Genomic DNA, 25,814 nt, shown 5'->3' with positions numbered 1-25,814 from the left:
TAATTGTAAATGATACATAATTTGAACTATGCGACTGGAAAATTCCAATTTATATTCTGATTATTTTCACTATAATTCTTATTTTGATGGCAGTTTCCACAATTCATGGTATTAGATCGGTACCATGATGTCCTGGTTTTGTTTTTAATGTGAGTAGATTGGTTTCAACTAGTTTGAGATTATTTTTAGGGTTTGGGTTTGTATCGGCAATAATGTAGGGTGTTGTGTCTAAATTGTATTTTTATTTAGATATCATTCTAAAAGTTTTTACTATTTTGTCAGATAAATTATGCGGTTTTTACAATTTTGAATGGATAATGGGTAATCGTTGGAACATTACACTGTGTTGAGGATTTATGTTTCATGTCTTTGAATTTTTAACACATTAATGATAAGGTGCACATGATTACGCAATACTTGGTGATGGTTGGGATGTTTTATTATGTTGGCTTATAATATAATTAATAATATATTTTGGTAAGGAGTAAATATGAATATATATCCACGGTACACAATCAATAAACCTATTTGCACACTGATACTGATGTTGAATTAATCAAAATTTGCAAGTTAAATTATACAATTATAATTGTCATTTGTAATAAGACATGAGTTTATTTACAGACCCGATGGGAATGGAACGGTGACAGTTGAAGAGACGGACAAATTTGAAGAAATAAAGGAACGATTGAGAGTACTATTAGAATACCAAATCACACATTTCAGGTCCGTCATTTTTTATCCTGTATAATTGTTATATTTATGTCATGGACGTTTGAGTTCAGTTTCAATTTCTCAATTAGAAATGTTTAAAAATCAACATCATAGAAAATGCTTAAAGAATAATAATAATGTTAGTGTTTTTTCTTTTTGGTAAACCATAAGTATTGGTACTAACATAAATAATTTGAAACCAATTCAATATTATTAAACGTTTTGGATGAAAATTTTAATTATTTTATTTATCAAGTTTGTTTTTAATTTTAGATATTGCTTTCCTTTTGGAAGGCCAGACCAGGCTTTGAAAGCAGCATTATCGTTACTGGAGAGAGTAAGTAAACACATTATTTGAAATCAAGACAATCTAACAACAGGATGCTGAGCTCCGGAGATCAAATGCTTCGACACAATCAGTTCCATGCCCTTAACAAACCCCGCGCATTGCAGAGAATATGTACATAGACAATACTGTTGGAATTTGTCAAAGCCAGACTTAAGATCAATGGACTGTTCCTATCTTGACAAGATGAGCTCAGTGTCCTGTTGTTAGATTGCCTTGCACAAACGTATGTCACCCAATTCTGTACTATATCTCCACATATGACAGTGTTAAGCTCTGTCTACACTATCAAACTAGTTTGACAAAAAAAGTATAATGTGCCCAAATATGGTAGTGATATGCTCAAATGTGGTAGTGATATGACATCATCATGTCCACATATGGGCACATGACATTTTTTTTTCACATCAAGTTTGATAGTGTAGACAGAGCTTTACAGTACGGAGAATCAATGTTTGTTTTCTTTTAGGTCTTAATGAAGGATATAGCAACACCGATCCCTCAAGAAGAAGTCTTCAGTACCATCGAAAAGTGTCTGAAAAATGCTGCCCTTGTCAACTATGAGCAGGTCTCCACCTATGCAAAGATTGAAGGTGAGAACAATAAAAATGGATTCATAGTAAGTTTACTAAGATTTATACAAAAGTCATAATTTTGTTTTCACTTAAGTAAATTAAGTCATAATTTGTTTTCACTTCACTAATTTTAGCATGAACAAGTTTTCACTTTAAGTAAAAAGCTATATGAGTATTATTGAAGATTTTTGAATAATTTACAAATTGGTTTGCCTTTTTTTTTGTTCGATTGCAATAGCGGATAAGGGTGGGGAAAGAACAGGTGATTATCGTGTGTGTAAAGCTACAGGTTTCCCTCCAAATAAGGACCTTTAACTTTGCTTTAGTCTCTACTCAAAGACCAGTTCACATAAACATGGATCAATTTGAAAAAAAGTCCTATTTGAAAGGAAACCTGTACTTTATAATACAGTATTTATATTTAAATAATTTTAGCTTCTAAATAAATCCTTTTGTCCAGTTGGTGTATCTGTGCTTAGTTGTATATTTGATAGTTGACTAACTGTTAGTTTTTGCAGACAATAATAGTCTGGTGGTATTTGTAAACAGAGTATATTACCAACCCGTGTATCCTTGTATGTCGTCCACAATGTTGCCTGTCCTTATTTTCTATTGAATGCCTTAATGTGCATATTGTTAGAAAAATTAGTAAAACAATTATACTATGCATTAGTTATATTAGTATATATTTTGTATACCCACTGTTGATTGTGTTTTGTTTATACAAGTTATATAACGTATTCTTTTCTTTATTTATTCTTTTATTTGACATAGTATAACCCGATCAGTCTGTTGTTTGGGCTTGCTATAAGTTCTTTATAAATACACTTTTGGTAATCATTGAACAGAACAGAATTTCTGGATTGAACTCTTCGAAGGCCTAAAATAAAATACATACTAATGTATAATGTAGCAGCAGATCATATTTCGCGAGTGTAATGTCTTTCCATTCTCGAACGTTTTTTCACCTCTAAAAGTGAAAGTTTCCAATTGCAACAAACAGTTAACTGTAGGTTCAGTATACCAAACTAGCTTATGTACATTTTGAAAAATCCAGTACAATCTTGTAAGATGAGTAGGGCATACTCCAGTATAATATATCACAAAGCAGGCATGGTTTGTTTAATGACAGGGTGCCTGTTGATGATTCTTGCAAGTGTAGATACTAGTCTCTCTGCACATTCTTGGAATGTTCAATTATATTGAATTACACAATTATACAATGTACATTTTACTAATAAATTTGTAATATTCTTTTGTACCCACAGTTTAAAGCCGATTTTCCACTAGGCGAATTTGTTCGCGCGAATCCAACGTTTCAAAGAAAAAAAATCGCCTACTCTCTTTCCACTACATGAGCGAATAGCTTCGACGTTCATGTTCCTCGTGTGGTTGCTGAGCATTTCGATTCGCATGAGTGCTCATGAAAGCGTCATAGCTCATTTCCTGAGCTCTGATTGGTTGCGCAATATTAGAAAGTAGAAACAATTCGAACTAGTAAATTTCAAAGGGACTAGAATTCGTCGAAGAAGGGAGTATGACAGGCAGAATCTGGAATACGCATGCGTATAGCATGACGCTTTCGATTCGCGCGAACAAATTCGCCTAGTGAAAAATCGGCTTAATTATTTTAACCTCTTGTAACTTTATTGTTGAGTAATATTTATATACTTTTGCATATTATATTATTTTTGGTACAGTTAAATAAATTGTTTGTATTTATGTATGTTATCTTTTTGCATTCCTATTTCATGTTTTACTTTTATTTAGCTTATTGTTAATTTACTGTTTGTTTTTGTGTGATTGTTTGTTTATTGTTGATTTGTTTATTATTTACAGAAAGCTTGAACAGCATTGATCTACCACCAGAAAGACGACTCGATGATGTGATCCAATTGGCTGAGTTATGCATTGATGTTCTACAACAAAATGACGAACACCACGCCGAGGTACGTAGCCAATCAAAACATCCTTGTTGATGGTAGTACGTTCCTAATGTCGATCAGATCAATTTTTATAATTGCGTCTAAAACTGCGATAACACTTTTTCTTAAGATTGGAAAATAAACAACAGATGTTCGACTGACCCTACATTTGTCAAGGGTTCCCCCAATAGTTATAAATGGGTTTTTGGACCTTTATTTTTGTAAAATATTTTGTTAAACCAGAATGATACCGATGAAAATATTCGCTTTGATCTGATTGGCTACGGGAAACTAACCTAAACTCAGCATCCAATCAAAACTTTCCCCTATAAAAACATTTACGCATACTTAATGTACATTTTAGTTTGATTAGTTCTTCTTATTTTATTTATGAAATTATTTTGAAACGTTAATAAGAATCCATAACAGATGTTAACTGCACATTTTGTTTAATAGTGTATGCGCATATTGGCTGTGTGTAAAGCCTGTTGTTGCTGTACTATCCTTTACCCCACTGTAGTATCTATGATCTTCATAGGGTCGTCTGCACTTTGTGCTCATTTCATCCATTTGTGTTCGTCATCATCTTGTTTATAATTAAGAACATTTTACTACTGAGATACTGCCCTAAGGCATTGTTATATAGAACATCATGATATAAACAATCTGGTTTAATAAATACCATATCAAAAAAGAAATCTAGTTCAGTGACAAACATGATCATTTTTGAAACTTATGCCGAAAAAATGGAGAAATTTCCCCCCCCACCCCCTTTGATTCGCCCCTGATGAAACATTGGCCTAACATGTTTGAAAATCTCCATAGAATCTAATGTATGTAACAAGCATTAAAAATGTTAAAATTTAGTAGGCATAAATCTCTTTTCCCCTTCTAAATTTCTGTTTTAAGCAGGTGTATTGTGTCTAAGTTTATTAGGACATTGCTGTTATAATAATACCTTGCCAACTTGTAAGTGCGTTGACAATATCACATTCTTAAATAAAGCACTTATGCATATCTCCACAGAGAGAAATTCAGTATTCTCTTACTGTCTGTGATCAGTTAGTATCCATACTCTATGCCCACGGGTTATAATGTTTATTATGTAAAGTGTTTGTAAAATTTATCATGATGTTCTATATAAATAGTATCAATTTTTCATGATATTTTTTATTAGCACAATAAAAAAATTCATGATTCAAACAACTTTCGATTGGTTCACATTGAACATGATAATAATTTTTTCATGTGAACCAGTCTTTGATGCAGCTTTCAATTATTATATCAATTATATTACACTTTTATTCTACTATTGTTATTCATTTTAACAGCGTGACCAACCAAAAGAGTCACAGGTATATCCTATATGTCTTCAAATTAAAACAAAATTTTTCAGCAATAGAATGTAAAAGTGTTTTTTGTCTTTTTAGTGTTTTTTAATGGAGTAATGTGATAAAATGTCATGCAGACATATGCAAATTAGAATATAAGTGCAATATATGTAAATTTACAATTTGCGTATTATGCAAATGAGGAAAAATATTCCGTTCTTGCACCTTATTATTACTTTCGATTATGCAAATTAAATTAAAGCTTTTTTGTACTCTTAAATGAAATGCAGATTTTCAGTTTTGCAATTAACAATACAAAAACTAATGCAAATTAGTATGCATATTTATGCAAATAAGTAATTTGCATATATAATGCAAAGTTTGTATATGCTACACGACAGGCAGGCAGCTCCATTAATGCACTTAAGTTAGTGCAACCATGCCTAATCGATTATTCCTTTAACGTTTCCATAGAAACCAGCAACAACAAACAATAATCTATATTTTCCTAAATCTTGTTCACAAAGAATATTTAAAATTTGAAGAAATTTAAAAAGTGACGCAATCAATGAATGCATTATTCTTAAAATCAAAAACTTAGAATCCGATAAATATTTTCATTTTAAAATTCAATAATTTGTCAATTAAAACGTTCATGTGAGCAAGATTACCCACTTTCTACTCCCTATTTGTTACTTTTTTATAGTTTTAAAAAGGAGCATGTCAAAATTATGCTACTGCAGTAACTATGTTGTGTTGACTTTTTAAACTTGATTTCTGGTTAATCATGCACACTATGTTTTGCAGTGACTGCCTCATAAACTATTATTTATTCTGTCTTTATACTAAATGACACTTTCAGTTCTAAAGCATTGATTTCCAAAGTGGTTCAGTAGAGAAACATTAACAATAAAAAAAAAAAAAAATTGGAACAAACTTATACATAGTTACTGCAGCAACTGCAGTAGAATGTTTTTGACATGATTCCTTTTCATGCACAGTAACATTATTAATATAACATTGTTTTGTGAGCCTAATAATCAGATTCCCCATATCCTACTTAATACTAATAACTTATTTTGTTTTTAAAAATTTAAACAAAATGCTTTTTATATTAATTCCTAACTGTATAACTATATTTCAGAAGTAATTTCTTATTTATTTAATTATTATTATTGTTTTTCGGTGATAGATAATGAATTGTTATATCGAAGTTACTGGTCTCACTCCAATAAAAAAAAGTTCACTGTAGATGTTCTTGTTTTTATCTCAATATTAAAAGATATTTAATTACAAACCCTTTTTGTACACAGACTGTAAAAATAAGTATCGTTTTGTCAATTCGTGAACGAACAGTTCAGTGACCAAATATAATAGATACATTTTGGATAGAGACCAGTATCATTTTTTATCTTTTACATAATAACTTGCATATCTTTTTTTAATAAATTGCTTTTATAATCTGCTTTAGGATTTTCAAATTCACCGTTTCACCCTAAATAGTGCTTTACTTTATTATTATCATTACTTGTTATTTATTAAACTTTGTATTGTATCATCTTTTGCATTTTTTTGTTCTTTTAGATTTTATTTCCTTCTTGAATTTTGTTTTGCTTTGTTGTTCATAGCACCTGACTGTAATTTGACTACAGCATATTGTTTTTCAGCTTTTAGTATCCCCATTTTACACTTTCTCTGGGAAAAAATTAGAAACAAGTGTTTCTCAACTGATTTGTCTCATATGGGGTCTATATATCCACCAAAAAAAAGTTCCAGCTCATCTGGCCTGGGGAAAGCCGCCATTTTGGATTTTCAAAATGGCCGCCATAAAATACAGGTTTTTGCTCATATCTCCTCTTCTACATCATGCATGGAAATGATTTTGGTGGCAAAGTGTATGTTTTGAGGGTCAAGGAATCTAAATACAGCATTTTGAAGTTCACTCAATGACCGCCATCTTGTTTTTCAAAATGGCCGCCTTAAAATACAGATTTGTGCTTATCTCAGCTTCTACATCATGTATAGACATGATTTTGGTGGCAAAATGTAGGTTTTGACGGTCAAGGAATCCAAATACAGCATTAATTTGAATTTCACCCAATGGCCGCCATTTTGAAAATCAAAATGGCTGCTATAAAATTTACAGATTTTTCCTCATATCTCAGCTTCTACATCATATGAACGTAATTTTGGTAGAAAAGTATATGTTTTGAAGGTCAAGGAATTCAAATATAGTATTTTAAAGTTCACCTAATGCCCGCTATTTTGTTTTTCAAAATGGCTGCCATAAAATTTACAGATTTGTCCTCGTACCTCAGCTTCTACATCGTGCATGGAAGTGATTTTGGTGGCAATGTTTATGTTTTGAGGGTCAAGAAATCTAAATACAGCTTTTTGAAGTTCACTCAATGGCCACCATTTTGATTGTCAAAATGGCCACCATAAGCTACAGGTTTTTGCTAATTTATGAGCTACTATGATTATGATTTTGCTAAGCCTATGTTTTGAAGGTTACAGAATAAAAACAAAATTCAGCTTTTGAAATACAGTTGGAAAGTGATGACGAGAATAAGTCAGTATGTTGGTGATAATATATGGGAACCACAGTGATTATGACCCCAGGAGATACTGTACACAAGAAGATATCAGCGATGTACTGTAACTATATCATTCGCGTGAAGAACCTAAAAATAAAATATTCTAAAAAAGTTTGTTAGACGACATTTTAAGATATTTTCCAAATCCTAAAGAGAAGCATGGCCAACTTTAGTTAAGCATATTCCAATCAGATACATTATAGATAAAGCAATTTAAAGCAACATATCTTATGTGACTGAATGGATGGTTACCTAATACACTGGGGACTAACACTACTTCACCATAACTGGTCTGGATTTAGGCATGTAGGTATAATGCGATAACTGGACAAATCGACGATAGTTTATGCCGATCATTCTTTTTTATCCAATTAACATGTCAACAGTTTATACAATGGTACAGACACTCTGAAAACGTATATCTAGCTGTCATAATAATCAGACACGGAGGAGTTTATCTTTTCAGGAGCTTTCTTGGTTATATTGGACATACTGGTGGGTTGAGGTTTTGAAGTTGTGCATAACCTACTTTAAAGAGAGCTGTATATTCTAAAGCTCTTAGAGGATGCAGCTATGTATCATATAATGATGACACGAGATGAGGATGTACCATTTTGTCTCCAGATATAGACACAGTATAGGACAATTGACCATGATGGCCAATATGCCTGAACGACAAATTTCCATATACATACAATACAAGATGTTCAAAAAGAATGGATATCATGCAACGTGTTATAATGGTGAAGAATCAGTTTTCAGACATGAGCACAATAGAGAAAACCTTCTGTATCTTGAAATTTGTCTTTCAGCATTTCCAGATATAGCCTTCCACTTTTGGCATTTTGGCCATGACCAGCTGCTGCAAATATGAAAGCATACTGTAGATGCTATATCTGAACCTGGAGCTCCCAATTGCACAATCATGCCTAAAAAGTTATACCATCTAATGATACAGCCACAGCTTAAATGTTCTTGATATCTTTTTGACTTTCCCAGAAAGCTCTTGTTTGACGACAAATGACAGTTTTCTTTCTCTAACTATTTGCATTACTTTACGTCACAATGGTTGATCGAAGGTTATTAGGATGGCAGATAAGCAGCTAGATTTATACATAAATGCAGACCATTTAGGGTGACTAGTGTTGATCTCCCAGTGTATTACCATGTATCCATAAGATATGTTACTTGCTTTATCCATAAGTTGTACTTTTAACTGCAAGTTGACCATGCTTCTCTTTATATTTGGAAAATATCTTTACATCTCTATGTAACTTCTTTTGAATATCTTGTTTATTAGTTTCTTCTCGCGAATGATAGTTACAGTACACTCTCTGGTATCTTCTTGTGTACCTCTTTGGTATTAATCAGTATGAAACTCGATCTTGTGATTAACTCACGACGTTGACATAGTAATAATGAGGATTGTGATAGCGATAGATCTTGGAGACTAGACAAAGGGGATTGTACATAAATGTTGTTATTATTATATGTTGTGCCAGTTTGATTGGGAATTTTAAAACTATTACTGTATTTAACAAACTGTATGCAAAAAAAAGCAACATCTAAAGCCAGTGGAGCAGTAGCCTTCAACTATGAAGTTTGGTCCTAAATGGAATAAGAAGATCTGATCACTTTCCGACTCTGTATTTTAGAATGCTGATTTTTTATTCTGTAACAATCAAAACATAGACTTAGTTATCAAAATCATGTCTTCATTATGTATATGAGCTACGAAATTAGCAAAACCTGTATTTTATGGCGGCCATTTTGAAAAACAAAATGGTGGCCATTAAGTAAACTTAAAAAAAATGCTGTAATTGAAATCCTTGACCCTCAAAATATATACATTGCCACCAAAATCACTTCCATACATTATGTGGAAGCTGAGATAAGAGCAAAAATCTGTATTTTTATGGTGGCCATTTTGAAAAACAAAATGGCGGCCATTGAGTGAATTACGAAAATGCTGTTTTTCGATTTCTTGACACTCACAACTACACTTTGTCACTAAAATCACGTTCATACACGATGTAGAAGTTGAGATGAGTACAAATCTGTATTTTATGGCGGCCATTTTGAAAAACAAGATGGCGGACATTCAGTAAACTTCAAAATGCTGTATTTGGATTCATTGACCCTCAAAACATATACTTTGCCACCAAAATCATATCCATACATGATGTGGAAGCTGATATATGAGCAAAAATATGTATTTTATGGCGGCCATTTTAAAAATCCAAAATGGCGGCTTTCCCCAGGCCAAATGAGCTGGAACTTTTTTTTGGTGGATATATAGAACCTATATAACTCAAATCAGTTGAGAAACACTTGTTTCTAATTTTTTCCCAGATTGGCCCTTTTTAGACTTAAAATAGGGATACTATTTTGTGTATTGTATTCAATATTTTTTATAGGTATAATATATATATAATAATATATTCAGAAATTATGCATTCACCCCTTATATAATAATAATTAAAAAGATAATAGATTTTATTTATATTTTACTTTCCGAATAATTTTTTTATCACGTAAGCAAAAAAACTAGCAAGCTATAAAAAAAAATTCATTTAATTTTATGTGTCTTCCATTTTCAAGGTCCTCACTTAACGAATGCAAAGTATTTTCATTTCCAAAATTGCATAAATTTAAAATTAAAAATAGGTGTTTACAGTATTTTTACACTTTTGCAATTATATTTTGTGTATCTAGTGCTACACACACTATTCACTACACACATCCATAATGCTCACAAGTTGGATGCATATACTGTACACAGTGGCTACCAAAATGGGTGTATGTCACAGTGCCGCCAGTACTAAAATAGATTGTCACAGATGTGTCTGTTGTTTTAGCACAGCAGCTGTTTTTGTACAATGACATTCTAATAATAGCCAAGTAACAATGCTGAATTATTGCATTTGTTTGTGGAATTCAGTTGAATATTGTAATTACAGTAATTTGTTGTGAAAACTATACATATTTTGATTATTTTAACGCTCTAGTATAAATTGTTATTATATAAAATATTCTTAACATCTTGAGGCTCTTTTAACAATTTGTTTTCACTTCACAAATAATTGTTGACAAGTTATACATATTGTATTGTACTTTTTAAATGCTTAAAATCAAGTTGTTTCAACATTTATTCTATAAGTGTATGTAGTGTAATTGTAGAAAAATCCCTATGATGTTGTTGAAAAACACAATTGAGGTGAATATAAATTTCATCATAAAGTTCTAGCCAATTTAAGGTGAAAACCAAGTTCACTCCATAACTCTCTTTTCTGCTCATCTATGGTATACCAATAGCTTGGGAGATTTTATAAATAAATAATTGTAACCGTAATTAAATAATAGTATAAAAGTATAATAAAGTAACTTTCATCAGCATTGATGCAAATTAATATTTTAGGTTGTGATTGTGGAAGATGTTCTTGTTAATTATCTGGTTGAAGTTTTTCTTTGTTTTGTATGTTTTGCTATATGGATGTACTATCCGAAATAAAAGAAATGAATGATTATCATTATGTTATAAATATGTAATTGTTTTTATATGTAGGCATTTGCCTGGTTTAGCGACCTGCTTATCGAACATGCTGAGTTGTTTTGGTCACTGTATGCAGTGGACATGGACGCAGCGTTAGAGGCTCAGCCACAAGACACTTGGGACAGTTTCCCTCTCTTCCAGCTACTCAACGACTATATAAGAAGTGATCGTAAATATTAAACATTTTTCACACTTTATGTTTGTGGGAAGGGACGAATGTTATTTAAACAATATACTCTTGCAAACAAAGTATTGAAATACTATTTCCTATTAAACAAATTATTATAATACAGTATGCATAGTCACAAAATAGAAATTTATTTTGCAATTTTTAGGCCCTACAGTACGGTCGTTCCAAGGCAAAACAACGTAACTACAAAATGTTGCTTTTCGAGAAAAATTGAATTGAAGTTTTAGTGTTTGCATTTCAGCAACAAATTATCGTAATGATGTGAAATTTTGCATGAGTATATATAAATAATAATTATTAATAAATACGAAATGTTGAATAATTTAAACAATTTTATCAAAAGTTATTACCACTTTTAACAGATACGTTGTTTTGCCTTGGAAATGACGTGTATAGAATGAAAGTCATTTCTTAGGCAAAACAACGTAACTGCGATATCCTGTGGCAAAACAACGTAACTGTGGTCATTCCATGGCAAAACAACGTAACTGTGATGATTTTAAAAACAATGGATTGAAACTCTTTTTGAACAACAGGGAGGGCTGCAATCACTAATAATGCCTACCAACTAGGTTGGCTTAACAAAGAGTGCATTTGAAGCTAGGCTTAGCCATTTTGATCTACTATTTATGATATAGACTTACATTATTATGTTATAGCCTACCTACGGTACTAACCTGCTACTACAAGGCCCACGTACAACAATGCAAAAACGGCCGTCCTACTAGCCTAGGCCTAGCCTAGTTCCATTGACAGTACTGGGATACTAGGCCTAGGCTAGATTAGGTAGGTCTGTCAAAAATAATAGCCTAGTTTCAAGCTTGCCTGAACTTTTTCGTAAATATAGTTAATTCTTAGAATAAATTTTAATACATTAAATTAGTTGTCTAGCCTAATAAGCCTAGTATTGTTTAATATATCTTTTACTTTTAGTTGAGGTCGTTGCTATGCATATTGTCATGCATCAGCGGTTTCTGTCTAAAAATTACGTAACTTAGCTGATTGTGAGAATTTGAAGCGAAAATCGTATGCATTTCCGTGGCAGAACAACGTATCTGGTAGATACGTTGTTTTGCCTTGGAAAATACTAGAATTATTTGTTTTTTGCTTAAAGATACGTGGTACTATCTCTAAAAATAATGATCTCTGAAACCTGAAATTTTTACAGGTTGTTCATAAATTTGTAATAATTCCCCAAATGAAAAAATCTCAAAATTGACCAAAATGCGAGTTACGTGGTTTTGCCTTGGAACGGCCGAGTAGGCACGCCCCTCGGCCCTACAGTAGGCACCCCACTCAGCCCTACAGGCAACCCCCCTTGGCCCTATTTTAAAATTCTGGATCAACCCACTGATAGGAGTTTCAAAACGTGTCTAAAGTTTGCAGAATAATTATATAATGGTTTGTATTACAATAAGCATGAAGATTTGAATTGGTTTTTTCCCCAGCTAATTTGAATGGCGGTCGATTCCACCAGCACTTACGCGATACATTTGCATCACAAGTGATTCGGTACGTGGACCTGATGGAGTCATCGATTGCCCAGTCAATACACAAGGGCTTTGAAAAGGAACGTTGGCAGCCTGAAGGGTAAGCAATCATATCTTCATTTCATTTATTTATTTCTCGAAAAAATAATTGTGAAAAAGATAGAGACAAAATACCTTGTGGTAGCCTAATTTGCCAATGTCACAATCATATTTACGAGAGTGTTAAAGAGTAGCTATCCAATCAAATTTGAACAATACCATAGAAACCTGAGTGGTCTAATGGTTAGAACAACTGCATGTCAAGCAGACTGTTCCGAGTTCGAATCTCTGTCTTTATTATTTCCCTATTTTATTATTTCTTTATTTTTCCTGGTGGTGGTTTATCCCATCATTCCATTTTCTCTCATTTGGAATAAAACTATCAATGAAATTGAAAATTTTTCTGCTAACAGGAATGGCACTCCAACATCAGAAGAGATATTTTGGAAGTTGGACGCCCTTCAGTCATTCATTCGAGAGCTTCATTGGCCAGATGAGGAATTTGCTCGACACTTGGATCACAGGCTCAAGCAGATGGCAGCCGACATGGTTGAATCCTGTGTAAACAGGTACAGTGGAACATTAATGCCATCCTAAAAATGATTTTATGACCTAATTTCAGCCTAGCACCCACCCAAGAACCCTGAAAGTACTTTTACAACCCATGCCTAACTTGTTTAACCCCTAGACTTCTTTAGCTACATCCCTGGTAGATACTCTGTATTATATAATCCTGGTTATAAACTTAGGCTAACTGACATCAATACTGTCTGCTAATGGGTACTGAAACAGGTATATAGGTACCAATTAAGCGATCTGTTGATAAAAATTAAATTAGTTTTATTGTATTTCTTTAAGGACCATGAAGGCTTTTGAGTGTTGGATTAAAAAAGGTCGCACAACGACTGACTACAGAGTACCATCAGAGATCTGCGTTATGTTCAATGTCTTAAATGATGCAAGAAACCAATCTCTCAAACTCTGTCCACCCAATAGGGATCAAGAAACCGTAAGTAGTCGTTTTTATTTAAAGATGTATTGTCCCCCAAAATCATGAAAAATAAAGATTTTTAAAATCAGACTTTGAATAGGCCATTTTGCAGTTTTAATGAAGTTGTTCACTTCCATAAGAAAAAAAACGGGGAAAAAAAATTATTTCACCTATAAAAAGACAAAATAAACAGTTAAATTACCCAAAAACTCATTGTCTTCCAGACAGTTTGACCATTTTTTGCTTTAAATTACATTTTTCTCAGGTAAATAAATTTTTTTCAGACCAAATTTTTTGTGAGAGTGAATAACTATTATGTGACATTAAAATGACATATTCAACAAAAAAATTTAAAAAAATATTTTTTTAGGGGGACAATATATCTTTAACCATCAGTAAACCATCTATCTAATATGGACATGATGATGTCATATTACTACCGCATTTGGCCACATCACACTTTGTTTTGTACTTGGAAGTGGAATAACATTATGAAACACATAAGTGTTAACATATTCTGGTATTCTGGCCATTTACCAACAAATCCCAATGTAAATGTATTTCTTGTAACTGACTGTTCCATTCATTTCTAGGGGTGTTAATTTTGTGAAAATGACATTTATTGTCATCCTGATCGCATACGTCGTAAAGTTAATGATTCTTTGTTTTATTTGTATGTGTATATGTTTTTTCTTAGTATCAGTACCACACTCAGATTGAATCTGTAATCCAAGGGGAGAACAAAAAGATGGTGAATGAACTTGTAACGAAACTTACACAAGTGCTACGAAACGTCCTAGACAAGTTAGCACGGTATGATGAAGGCACATTCTTTGCTTCGATTCTATCCTTCACGGTAAGTTTTTTTTGTATTTATATTTGTCCTCAAGCTTTTTTTCGGATTAGGCCCTCTACGGACCCATAGAAGCCAGATCAGCACACCGGGAGACGATCCTTACTCTTTGTGAATTGTGTACCAAGTTCTTTAATGTGCACTATGTAAACCCCTAGAAATAAAATTAGCTATGAACTCAATAGAGATTAGTAGTTGTTGATATGTTTATTTCTATTTATTTTTATAGCAACATACCTATAATAAACCACTCTGTAATAGAACTCCACCCCCAAATTTGGTTGTAGGAAAATCATACATTATTATCAAGTATAATATTTTTCAGAATCCAGGAATGGAACTCGCAGATGCATATGCAGAATTTATCTGCGACAACCTGGAAGACATCACAGCTAGAACTCATGATGATCAATTCTTACTGTGTCTCTACGAAGCTTGGTACACCTCAAATATGAATCTGCTTTGTGATTGGCTATCGGATAGAATGGAAATACAACTACACATCTATCAACTCAACACACTCCTCAGGATCACTAAGGTTTTTTTTTTATAGATTAAACTTGTCTCTTGTGCCATGTCTCTTCTCTAGCCTTCCTCATCCTTTACCGCTTACCCACCCAACTCTCCTCCTTACGTTATTCCGCTTCCGTCCTCGACACATCCTTGTAACGTTGAAAGGAGGTGAGTCAAATTCTCAAAGAATTGAAGCAAATCTATACTGTTAAAAACAGTATAACTATTGACATAATCATTTTTTACTGTAACTGTATGAATTTTGAAATGTTATTGTTTAAGACATCCTGTAATTGGCAAATGGCTGTTGGATGTACAATTGAAACAAGATAAATAACAACATTAGTTGAGTCACATTCAACCATTATACGTTGTGCCTAGCCAACTGCACAGATAAGCTTAGACGAGAAATTGTGTTGGAAAATTAAAGAAAATCATTATTTATACAGTAGAATAAACAATTGAGCTGTTTGATGTACTCGCACAATAGGATATGTATTTATACCCTATGTTGTTATTAGTGATATATGTATCCGACTCGCATCTTATATTATCCTTCAATGAACCGTATCAACGCGAGGTAGAGTTCAAAGTTCAACGAGCAAGCTGCCACTAGTTGCTTGCCACAGCCCAGCATAGTTTTTATTAATATAAGTAAGTTTCATAATTCGGTTCATTGAGGGTGAACTTGGTCAAATTATTTTCCGTAAACAAATTTGAATCTTACCGTATGTTACATGTAGTCATTCATATGTCTCAGCGATTTTCTCAGAGATGTGACTCAATTTGTCTGTCATTTACTTAGGCTAGGCTTAAAGTAATTATCACTTGCTTTGTCATATTTGACATTTCTGTTTTAGGATCTCTGTATTAGTTTATAACTTTAGTTTTTTAGTTTGTGTTATCTTTAGGCCTAGCTAGCTTCCTGACCGCTTTAAATGTTTACGTTATGCGTCCATTTCATTTTTATTTTATCAGAAAATGTACACGGACATGGAACTCCATTGCGTGGCAGAGAAGATACTGAATAGTCGAACGTACGAGACAATCAAGCAACGTTTGCAGGTTGAAGAAGCGACTGCGTCCGTCATGCAAGGCGAAGGCAAAATTGTCTACAACGGATTCTCAAAGAAGAATGATTCAGATGACGAAGATGATGATTAAGATTATTACTATGTATCGTGTGTTCCATCTCGTCCAATCAGAAGCCCTATCATCTTTCCCACTTTTTTAGACCAACTTCTATCGAAAATAAAGAAAATGTTATATCTAGAGATACTATGTTCAAAACTACAGTAGAGATTCAATAGAACATAAACCCAGTCATGAATTGTTATAACTAGAGATACTATGTTCAATAGAACATAAACCCAGTCATGAATTGTTATAACTAGAGATACTATGTTCAATAGAACATAAACCCAGTTATATTGTTATAACTAGAGATACTATGTTCAATATAACATAAACCTAGTCATGAATTGTTATAACTAGAGATACTATGTTCAATAGAACATAAACCCAGTCATGAATTGTTATAACTAGAGATACTATGTTCAATAGAACATAAACCCAGTCATATTGTTATAACTAGAGATACTATGTTCAATAGAACATAAACCCAGTCATATGAATTGTGTGTCAATATCATGGAATAATCCTTTGAAATTAATATTACACATTCCTAAGCCTTAGTGTATGTTCTGTATAATTTATTGTTACAAACAGTAATAGTCCACAACATGCCATTGCTGTGTTACATATCATTTTAATATTTTTTTTAAATTTCTTAAATGTTATAATACACCATGCTGATACAAACAATATGGATCTTTTGATTTGCGACGATCGATGTCCTAATACCTATGCATTCATGTGTTGCTGGTCATCATTTTAGAAGCCACCACAACTCTGTTGCGGGATACAGTGGAGAAGCATGTTCCAATTTCCCTGTATGCTCACAATGACCTTAAATGTTTCTAGGTCATCGTAAATTGAAAGCTTCAACCGAATCTCGACTTTTAACTTGTTACACATACCCTAAAGTAACCAATTTGTGTTCTATGAAAAATGTATGAAATATTTAGTGCAATGTTTAATTATTAAAAATAGGAAACGACTAATGAAGTGTGCTAATGAAAAGAGTACTAACTAACTAACTGTGACATATTATAATATAACCTTCCTTCTGTATTTATACAATTATGTAATCAAAATTTATTAACATTGGATATTTAAAATTGAATAGTAGAAATTAAAACGTAAATTATTTAACATTATATGTTTCTAACAATGCATCTCAATATTTATGTGCAATTTTTGTTTCTTTATTGAATAAATTCTAACAATGTATTTTAAGCAATTGTATGTCAACATGAATAACAAATGAAATGAACTATGACCTTTGTATAAATCAGTAATATAATAGAGAATTATAGATTACCAATGTAATACATAATTGTATTAAACTATCCTGTTGAACTGAGTATCTACTAAGTAAACAATAAAATATTTTAACAGGAGATAAAATGTAAAAGCGGCCAGTTACCACCTTTACTGTTTACTTATTATAAATCTATATATTGATATAAAAGTAAAGTAAAGCATAGACATTCCCCATACTATATAATATTATGATATAATAAATATTCAAAGTACATTCCCAACATAAATGGACCACAAATACTATTCCAATCCAGTATTTCTTTTTCATCTTTAATGCGTTATTCCAAAAAATATGAGATTATTCAGTTTGTATTTTATGCAATTGTTGCTTGCTATGGTCACATTTTAAATTATATATATAATAGTTTTTAAATGTTATGAATCTATCGCATATTATACTACTACCATTATTTTTGTTTGAAAACGAAAGTGTAAATAGTTAAAATGATCTCAGTGAAACAGACACATTTTAAGTTATTCAAATATATGAGTTTGAAGTATGGAAACTAACTGTTAAAACAGTGATATACTGTATTTAACATTATTGTGTTGAACATTTTTAATTGATAGTAAAATGATAAAGAAATTAAATTATTTGGATGAAGTTGATAGGAGAAACTACCTTAAATAATGCAATTAAACTTCTTGTAAAAATCCAGATTTTTCCTAAAATTAAAAGATGAGAAACTTATTTATTAAAACTATAATCAGGGTATTAATTTGAATACACCCTTTGAACCATTTTGCCAATTACCACACCTCTCCCCTTAACTCAGCATTACTGCCAAACATACTCCATCCCATACCCAGTCTAAACCCCTTTACTGATGTAACTGCCCATCAACGTGTGCATAACCATTGCACTTTGTTATACGGTATCCCTACACCCTCCCACTTAATAATTATCATGATGTACATTGTATAATATATACTATCTAGTTTGATATTGAAAAATCAGCACTTAAATATGTAGATAACACTAGTAATGCTAAGTCACGCTCATATTCTGGTTTTAATCAAACACAGTAAAACCTGATTGGGAGTCTACGTAGTTGCTGCCGTAGCGTGCCATAGGTTTAAATCTGAGTGGTTTAATTCAGTAACAGGATTTTCTTCGTTGCCAAAAATAACATGTTTAGTTTATTATTTCTGTTGAAGATAATAATTACTGTAACACATTGTGTATCAGTACAGTAGTATCGATGATGGCTGGTCAATGTACTGACTAATAAAATATTTATTTTCTAGTACTTTTACCTTTATAGAGATAAATTTAGAAATGGACCAGTCACTTTATTATTATTCAATAATGTTCAAAGATATTGATTGGACAAATTGCAGTGTTTGATTGACACTTTCTGAAAATGGGCGTGGCTTAGCAGTTTATTGTAGTTGATTTCTTTGTAAGTTAAACCTTGGCAATAATAATTATCATAGATGTTTATATACTGTAATAGTGACTGTGTTTTGTAATACTTCAGTAATTAACATAATTTATGACAACTTTATATAATTTATTGAGAGTACACTTTTGTAGCTTTGGCAGCTATAATGCAGTTCAAACTTAATGCAAATAATAGATTTAGATTCGCTGTTGCATGGTATATAGTTAAGTTAAGAATCGTTTTAGCTTTTATTGTACTGCATAGCATGTTTATTTATTATCTTGTGATCAATAAAGATCATCATTGTTGCTATTATCAATATTATAATCATGAACACATCATTATTCGTAAGTTACAAATCAGAGCAAGAGGTTGCAATATAAAATTTACTTTCGGTTTTTTTTATACATTTAACACTGCACATGAACAAACAATTCTAAGCATAGTTATGGATACAGTAAAAACAAATGCATTAAAATATTATATTTAATATTACAATTTATTATTTAATCATTTTTTTGTGCTTAGCTTCTATTCAATTTTATGCTGTATTATTCATTATAGTATTACACTTGTTATTACCATTTATCGTTGAAATAAATAATTGTGCAAAATGTCTTCGTGCATAGTGAGAAGATAGTATGATTCTATGATATGATTCTATTACGTGCAATTCAACAAGTTTCGTGCTAAATAAAAATTATAGAAATGTACATTAGTTTTTCATATGTGATTTGTAAGATTATCATGATATTGTGACAATGACAGACTGGGGGAAGAATGATTGAAAAGACGATGTTACATAGGCCTATAATAGCTGGTGCCTTTTTTAAAATCGTCAGTTGATATTGAAAACATGATAAAATGAGAGAAAATAGCTAAAATTAACTCCTTTTAAAATTAAATTAAGTTGTTGATTTATTAAAATATTGTTTGAGTAATGTTGACTAAATACTGTTTATAAAAAGAACATGCCAAGTAATTTCATACTGTAGAAGTATGTGTACTATTATCAGATCCTAGAAATTTCTAAAGTGGTAGCCAAAACATGGCATTGTTCTATGTCTTTCTGGTAAGCCCCTTTTTCCCGTGTTTCACCTTTCAAACGGCGTCTGAACCAACTCTTCCCCCTTTCCCTATGATTATAACTCATTTGCATTTTACAGATGAGACATGTAGCTGACTAGATAGGTGAAATTGACAACCAAGTACCACAAGATAATCTAAAAAACTAAGAAGTAAGTTTGTTCATTCATTTGCTATCCTACAGTTTATTCATTGTATATAATTTGTGTTTTTGACAAAAATTTTATTTTCTAATGAATTCGGTATTTTGTATATTACACGTTATTTAAACTAAAGTTTCAGTTTGCTTTAAGATTGAGACAGTTTCAACCTTTTTTATTTTTATTTTCTTATACACATTAATCAATTCAATCAGGCACAGAATAAATTCCAAACGGCCTGATAATACTGAATATTAATTAATGAATTAATTTGAAACGGTAAAGATGCGCAAATCTGTGAGAATGAGAAAATCCCCCAACCGAGATTTTAACTCTGAACCTTCAGCTTGATATGCAGATACCCTATTACACGTAAGCCGCGCTGCTAACACAGCAGATGCACCTTTAAACTACCACCAAACTCCCTATTACCATTAAACATAAGCTACGCTGCTAACACAAAAGATGCACCTTTGAACCATCTTTTACAGTTCCACCAACAATATTAACAATTTACTTCGTTAAAACAGTTCGTTAACATGAATGCAATCCCGCTAGTATCCTTGTATAAAATTACAACTTGTAATAAAAGATACAGTATTGTCATGTCGTTGTTAAAATGGCCAATAAATTGTTGTATGCATTGCCTCAATAATGGGTTATAAAATATATATTACACACAAGGTAGATAGCTACATTATTATTTTTTAATATTAATAGAACTTGCACTTTGTGAAAGGTCATTAGAAATTAAATCAATCACGCACGTTGTGTAACTTTCCCTATACCCTCGGGAATTCGCTAAGCTAATTTATCGCTAACAAATTTAATATCCATCCTCTCTTGACCCAAATACGATTAAGTCTTGTCGTTATCATAAACCCCTCCTGGGGTATAAATGCACCACAGAAATTTCAGTTACAAATAGCCATAAATTATCTAAATTTGTAACTTTATTGCAAAATATAGTTTGAGGCAAAATTATAAAAGTAAAAAATATGTGTTATTTTATGTAAGTAAATACTGCTGTTCTTGAAGTGATTTTCATGTGAAATTGTTGACAAGGACAGGCTAAAAAAAACGTTTAAATCCCAAAACATGATTCAATTTTGTTTCCCAACGGGAGGACAATGATAAGCCTCTTACGAGGAGTTACTTAAGGAACTTTCAACCAATTAACAGATAATTTACAATCATTGTAATCATGTGTTTTCTGCCAGTATCCTATTATTAATAGAATTATTATAAAATAATAAAAATGAAAGTTTTTTTGCAATACACTTAATTGCTGGATAAAAAAAAAAATGCAATACCTGTTGTAATATAACACACATAAAATTTACAAAAGATATTCCAATTATTTACAAATAAATTACAATCAGAATAAAATTAATGAATATATTTCTACCCATTGATATTATGGAATATTCCTTTACTTTTCATTGGTTGAGTTTAGAACATAGCCCCTCCCATTTTGATATACCAATGGGGATTATGATTGCATTGGATTTCTGAACGGCATATGCATGCATGAATGAGCACATTAGCATAATCCCTGCAGCTAGAAATTGACTACTACTATCAATAGTCTAACAACTCATAGCTCTCACACTATCATACGAGCTGCTTATTAAGGCCACTAGAGAGAATAAAAATCAATGATTGTACTGCTGCTGCATTTAAAGGATATACGCAAGCAATAAACTGTTTGAATTTTACTTCTATGGAAATGCTGTTATTGAATAAATCTTGCTACTGAAATATCGCTAGGAGAAAATAAAAGAAGACCGCATGGTCTTAGCAGGAGAATGATAACTTTTGAGATGCGGACACTGAACTAAGGATTAAGAATGATGGCTAAAATTTGGCTTGTTCTAGTCAGTTTCATGTTTATTTGGAAACCACAAACTCAGGCTACTATTGATCCTCAATCGTTAGTATACAATCTTTATTTTGTTTGCATATTATGTGTGATGTATTTTGATATCGTGTATTGTCCATGTATTGAATTGTTGTTGAAGCATTGTAGGCCTACTTATTATATACCCAATTGATAATATTATGTAAAGGTTGGAATGCAAATTTGACAGTAGGTATCTTTGAATTGGGGTATGTTTTTACTCCACCTTATTTACAGGCAGACAATCTGCAGTGCTAGTAGACATACATGTTTACCTGTTGCCTGCTGTTGATAAAGCATATACCGTGCGAAAGCTACAGTGAAATTTAAGTGCTTTATACAGCAAAGGAAATTTTCTTCCACCTCCAAGGCATTACTGACTGTCACTTGATCCATGCTGACAGCAAACTCTCCACTTTCTTCTGCATCATCTTCCTCAAAACCGATTCCCATGCTTTCTTTACCATATCTTTCTATGTCGCCATTCTTCTACTGAATGAAACAGTTTAGAAAATATTTTTTATTCCAATAAGGTTTAACAAGTAACATAAGTAACATCTCCATCCCTTTGGAAAATCTTTGTTGAACTTCTATTTTGCTGACATGGTGCTTTCAAATTACTTATTTATTTGTTATTTCGCCACAATATACACACTTATTTTGTTTAACTCTCAAATCTTTCAACCTCCTCTTCTTACAACACCTTACAAATAACTTATTTAGGATAGTTGGTTATTTCATCAACAATTAAACAAACTTATTTCAGGTTTCCATCTCTTATCTCAATATTTTATCAATAGATTTTTAACTTCAGCAGGTTTTTGAAAGTTCTATTCAACATCTTCTCTCCTTACATAGTCTAGATTAAATCCCTGTTTTTTTATCTTTTTGCCAGTATGGATATTTGCGACAGATACTGTTTCATTAACATTTGTGTTGGCCTCCCCTCTCAACAACCTAAGGTTTTGCAGTCAATCTTATACACATGTACATTAGAGATGTCACATTGCCTACTTTGCATATGAGTGATAAAATCAATGAGCCTGTCTGACTGAAAACCTTATGTGAGGATGCATTTGACATTCTCAGTGTATATAGGTCTTATTTTAAAAAGCACTCATTAAAGAATAAAGTGACACAGCAAATCAATATTAACCTTTATCTCAACAAATGGTAATTCAACAAGATGAATACAGATTCACTAAACTTTGTCATTACTTTCTAAGGCAGAGAAAAAATCCCAGTGATAGTTTTATAATTGCATATAAACTATGAAGATTACCAATTGTAAAAGTGGAAATCAACTCACTGTTAAAAAAATAATATTTTTTTTCACTGATCTCCTTCAAATTTTAATTTACTATATAGTTCAAGTACAAATTTACTTTTTAATACATATGTACTTTTTATTGACTGTATTCATTGTACTTTTATGTATTTTTATTATGGAAAGTGAATTGAAGTAATTTGCATAATTGATTTTCTTGCATTCATTTTTTAATTGATTGCCACAGTCTATAGCTCCCTGGTCACAGTATTGGGATGGTAGCATATCCATTTGTGTACTTATATTCAAATTCATATTGAGTTACAAGGCAGAAATGGGTGTGAGTGATGACCCAGCCTACTTATCCTACATAAATTTATTATAAATAATCAATAGTAAAAGAATTTAATTGTTTGAATAGAAATAATGTTTTTGTACTTTCCTTCAGAAATATTTGCCAGGAAACAAAATGAATAATAAATTTTAAATTATAATAACAGTATTTCTTGAATGTTTTATTTTCTTTTATTATTTAATGATTAATAATGCAAATGTCGTATAATATATTTTTTTATTGTGTGTATATTTTTTTTTTACTTTAAAAATATGCATTTTAAAAATATATTTCTATAATTTATATTCGTATCAATTTTAATGGCTATATTGTTGAGATAGCACAGTCAAGGTTAAACCTCTTATGACGTTTCTATCCCCAAATGATTATTTCTTGTATTACATAATATTATTATTATACCTCTAGATTTATAGATTTCATGACAAGATGAGTTTTTTATGCATTTGGCAAAATTAGATATTTGCAATTTATTTATTTCACCATATTTCAAGAGGGTGATTCAAAAAAACAAGGCACAAAAAAGGAAGCAAAGAAGGAAATGTGCCTTTTTTTAATGATTAATTTTTACTCCCTGGAAAAACTCTATCCTCTACAACTCTGAAACAACATTTCTAATCTTGGCAGAATATTCAAATTTTGTTGGAAATTACTGGATATTCTAGATGTTAGTCTATAGTGACAGCGGATGAATCTGAAGTGAGATCGGGTGAATCCCATGAACACTGTAAAGGGTGAAGAAATAAGTTTATTTTTCCATGGTATAAGTATTAAAAAAATTGGAATTGGATAACCGAATAGTAACAAAAGAAAAAACAAAAATATGTTATTCAAAATCAATAAGTATACAGAGTTGAGTATTGAATAAGGTTTTCAAACCTTGCTGGCAGCAATAGCATTGACATTACCATAACATGAAGGGGCCCTTGTAATTGGTAGGGCATAGAGAGGGCCTATTAATCCAGTATGTATGAAGAATCTCCATAATCTGTAAGGGATATTGACAAGTGGTCTGACGCTGCCCGTACCACCCACCTGAAAATTAATATTGAAAATTCCGTTTACATACAAGTTAAGTTTAGTTTATTTTGTCTAGACCTGAAAAATAATAATTTCATACTAAATATGATTGTGTTAATACCGTGCAATGTAAATGTCAATAATTGAGCAACATGATATTTTTACCTAGTATGTTTCTGTGTCAAGATTATTGTATTTTTGTTCGATTCATTTGATAAACATTCACCCTTTGCCCTAAACAGTGTTTTGTTGATTACTATTGTGTGGCTCGCCAATCAAGAAAATCAATTCTTTACACTTGAATAACGATCTTATACCAAATTATTATTCAATGGAAATATAATATTTGTTTTTGTACAACACCTAAATAAATTCCTGTAATTTGATTGGACGATTTTGGGTCACATGGCGTGCAATAATACGCACTATTAAACGATCGTTCAATGAAAATATAATATCTGTTTATATCTTATTGGTATTTTTTTGACCGTGGATATCTGAATTGTGTTTTGATAATTGAGGCCAACAGAAATTTATTCTAAGAATAAAGGACAGCGACTGTTATTCTTCTAACAGGACAATGACATTATCAAAATCTGAAAATGTAAATGTATGTAAATACACATAATTATTCATCCTCAGTCAAAGAAATTCTAAATCAAATTTTAATGATCCAATTAAATTAGCAAGTGAAGTACCAGTACAGTCTAGCTTTACGAATATATCATTTTATACAATGTATAATTATGTAATACGACAAATATAGGTATTTATAGCAGTTTAGGCTTGTTTTCCTTCGTGTTAATCAAACTGTCATCCTGTTGGTGGTTTGATGGTGCAAACATTACTAAACTTGTGAGCTATTGGTATAAGATAACTTTATGTATGTCTATGTTTGTATATATGTATATACTGTATATACACATGGTGTATTAATGGTACCAAATCAGAGATAATATCTATAGTACCTTGAAGTACAAACTTTGCAAATTCTTCTTAATTTTTATAGAGCATTTTTGCCGCTGCACCTTAGGAATGCACTACCTTATAGCATGTCTCTCGTCAATGAGACAATTCAATTCTGGTCTTAAAACTCATCTTT

At 31.6% G+C, this 25,814-nt stretch overlaps 2 protein-coding genes and 1 long non-coding RNA gene across 6 annotated transcripts in view; 2 read left to right on the top strand and 1 right to left on the bottom strand.

Annotated features, from left to right (window-relative positions):
- LOC144855958 (calcium-dependent secretion activator 1-like) overlaps positions 1–19,668 on the top strand; it is a 28,865-nt gene extending 9,197 nt beyond the window's left edge. Inside the window, exons 12-24 of one of the 3 annotated variants that reach the window (XR_013614889.1) lie at positions 625–726; positions 988–1,051; positions 1,530–1,653; positions 1,874–1,897; positions 3,475–3,584; positions 11,054–11,210; positions 12,680–12,821; positions 13,174–13,329; positions 13,619–13,769; positions 14,449–14,607; positions 14,930–15,142; positions 16,096–16,379; positions 16,461–19,667. Coding sequence is in view for 2 of the 3 variants with exons in the window: in XM_078713924.1 (XP_078570050.1) it covers positions 625–726; positions 988–1,051; positions 1,530–1,653; positions 1,874–1,897; positions 3,475–3,584; positions 11,054–11,210; positions 12,680–12,821; positions 13,174–13,329; positions 13,619–13,769; positions 14,449–14,607; positions 14,930–15,142; positions 16,096–16,281 (1,588 nt within the window). In the remaining variant the exon portion in view is untranslated. Of the gene's footprint in view, positions 1–624; positions 727–987; positions 1,052–1,529; positions 1,654–1,873; positions 1,898–3,474; positions 3,585–11,053; positions 11,211–12,679; positions 12,822–13,173; positions 13,330–13,618; positions 13,770–14,448; positions 14,608–14,929; positions 15,143–16,095 lie in introns of all 3 variants that reach the window. The other 2 variants (XM_078713924.1, XM_078713925.1) reach the window with 2 other exon arrangements.
- Positions 19,669–21,755: 2,087 nt separating this feature from the next.
- Positions 21,756–25,814, top strand: part of LOC144855959 (voltage-dependent calcium channel subunit alpha-2/delta-3-like) — a 43,012-nt gene continuing 38,953 nt past the window's right edge. For both annotated transcript variants that reach the window (XM_078713927.1, XM_078713926.1), the window contains exon 1: positions 21,756–22,106. In XM_078713927.1, the coding sequence (XP_078570053.1) occupies positions 22,024–22,106 (83 nt within the window). In that variant the 5' untranslated portion in view covers positions 21,756–22,023. The remainder of the gene's footprint in view (positions 22,107–25,814) is intronic.
- The window catches only part of LOC144856010 (uncharacterized), a 207,956-nt gene continuing 204,612 nt past the window's right edge, over positions 22,471–25,814 (bottom strand). The window contains exon 3 of the long non-coding RNA XR_013614894.1: positions 22,471–22,488. This is a non-coding gene — a long non-coding RNA (uncharacterized LOC144856010). The remainder of the gene's footprint in view (positions 22,489–25,814) is intronic.

This window comes from Antedon bifida, chromosome 11 (genome assembly GCF_963402885.1).
Source record: "Antedon bifida chromosome 11, ecAntBifi1.1, whole genome shotgun sequence".
In the NCBI taxonomy this organism is placed as follows: Eukaryota; Metazoa; Echinodermata; class Crinoidea; order Comatulida; family Antedonidae; genus Antedon; species Antedon bifida.
The sequence above is the reverse complement of the archived record's forward strand: the minus strand, read 5'-3'. Positions and strand labels throughout refer to the sequence as shown.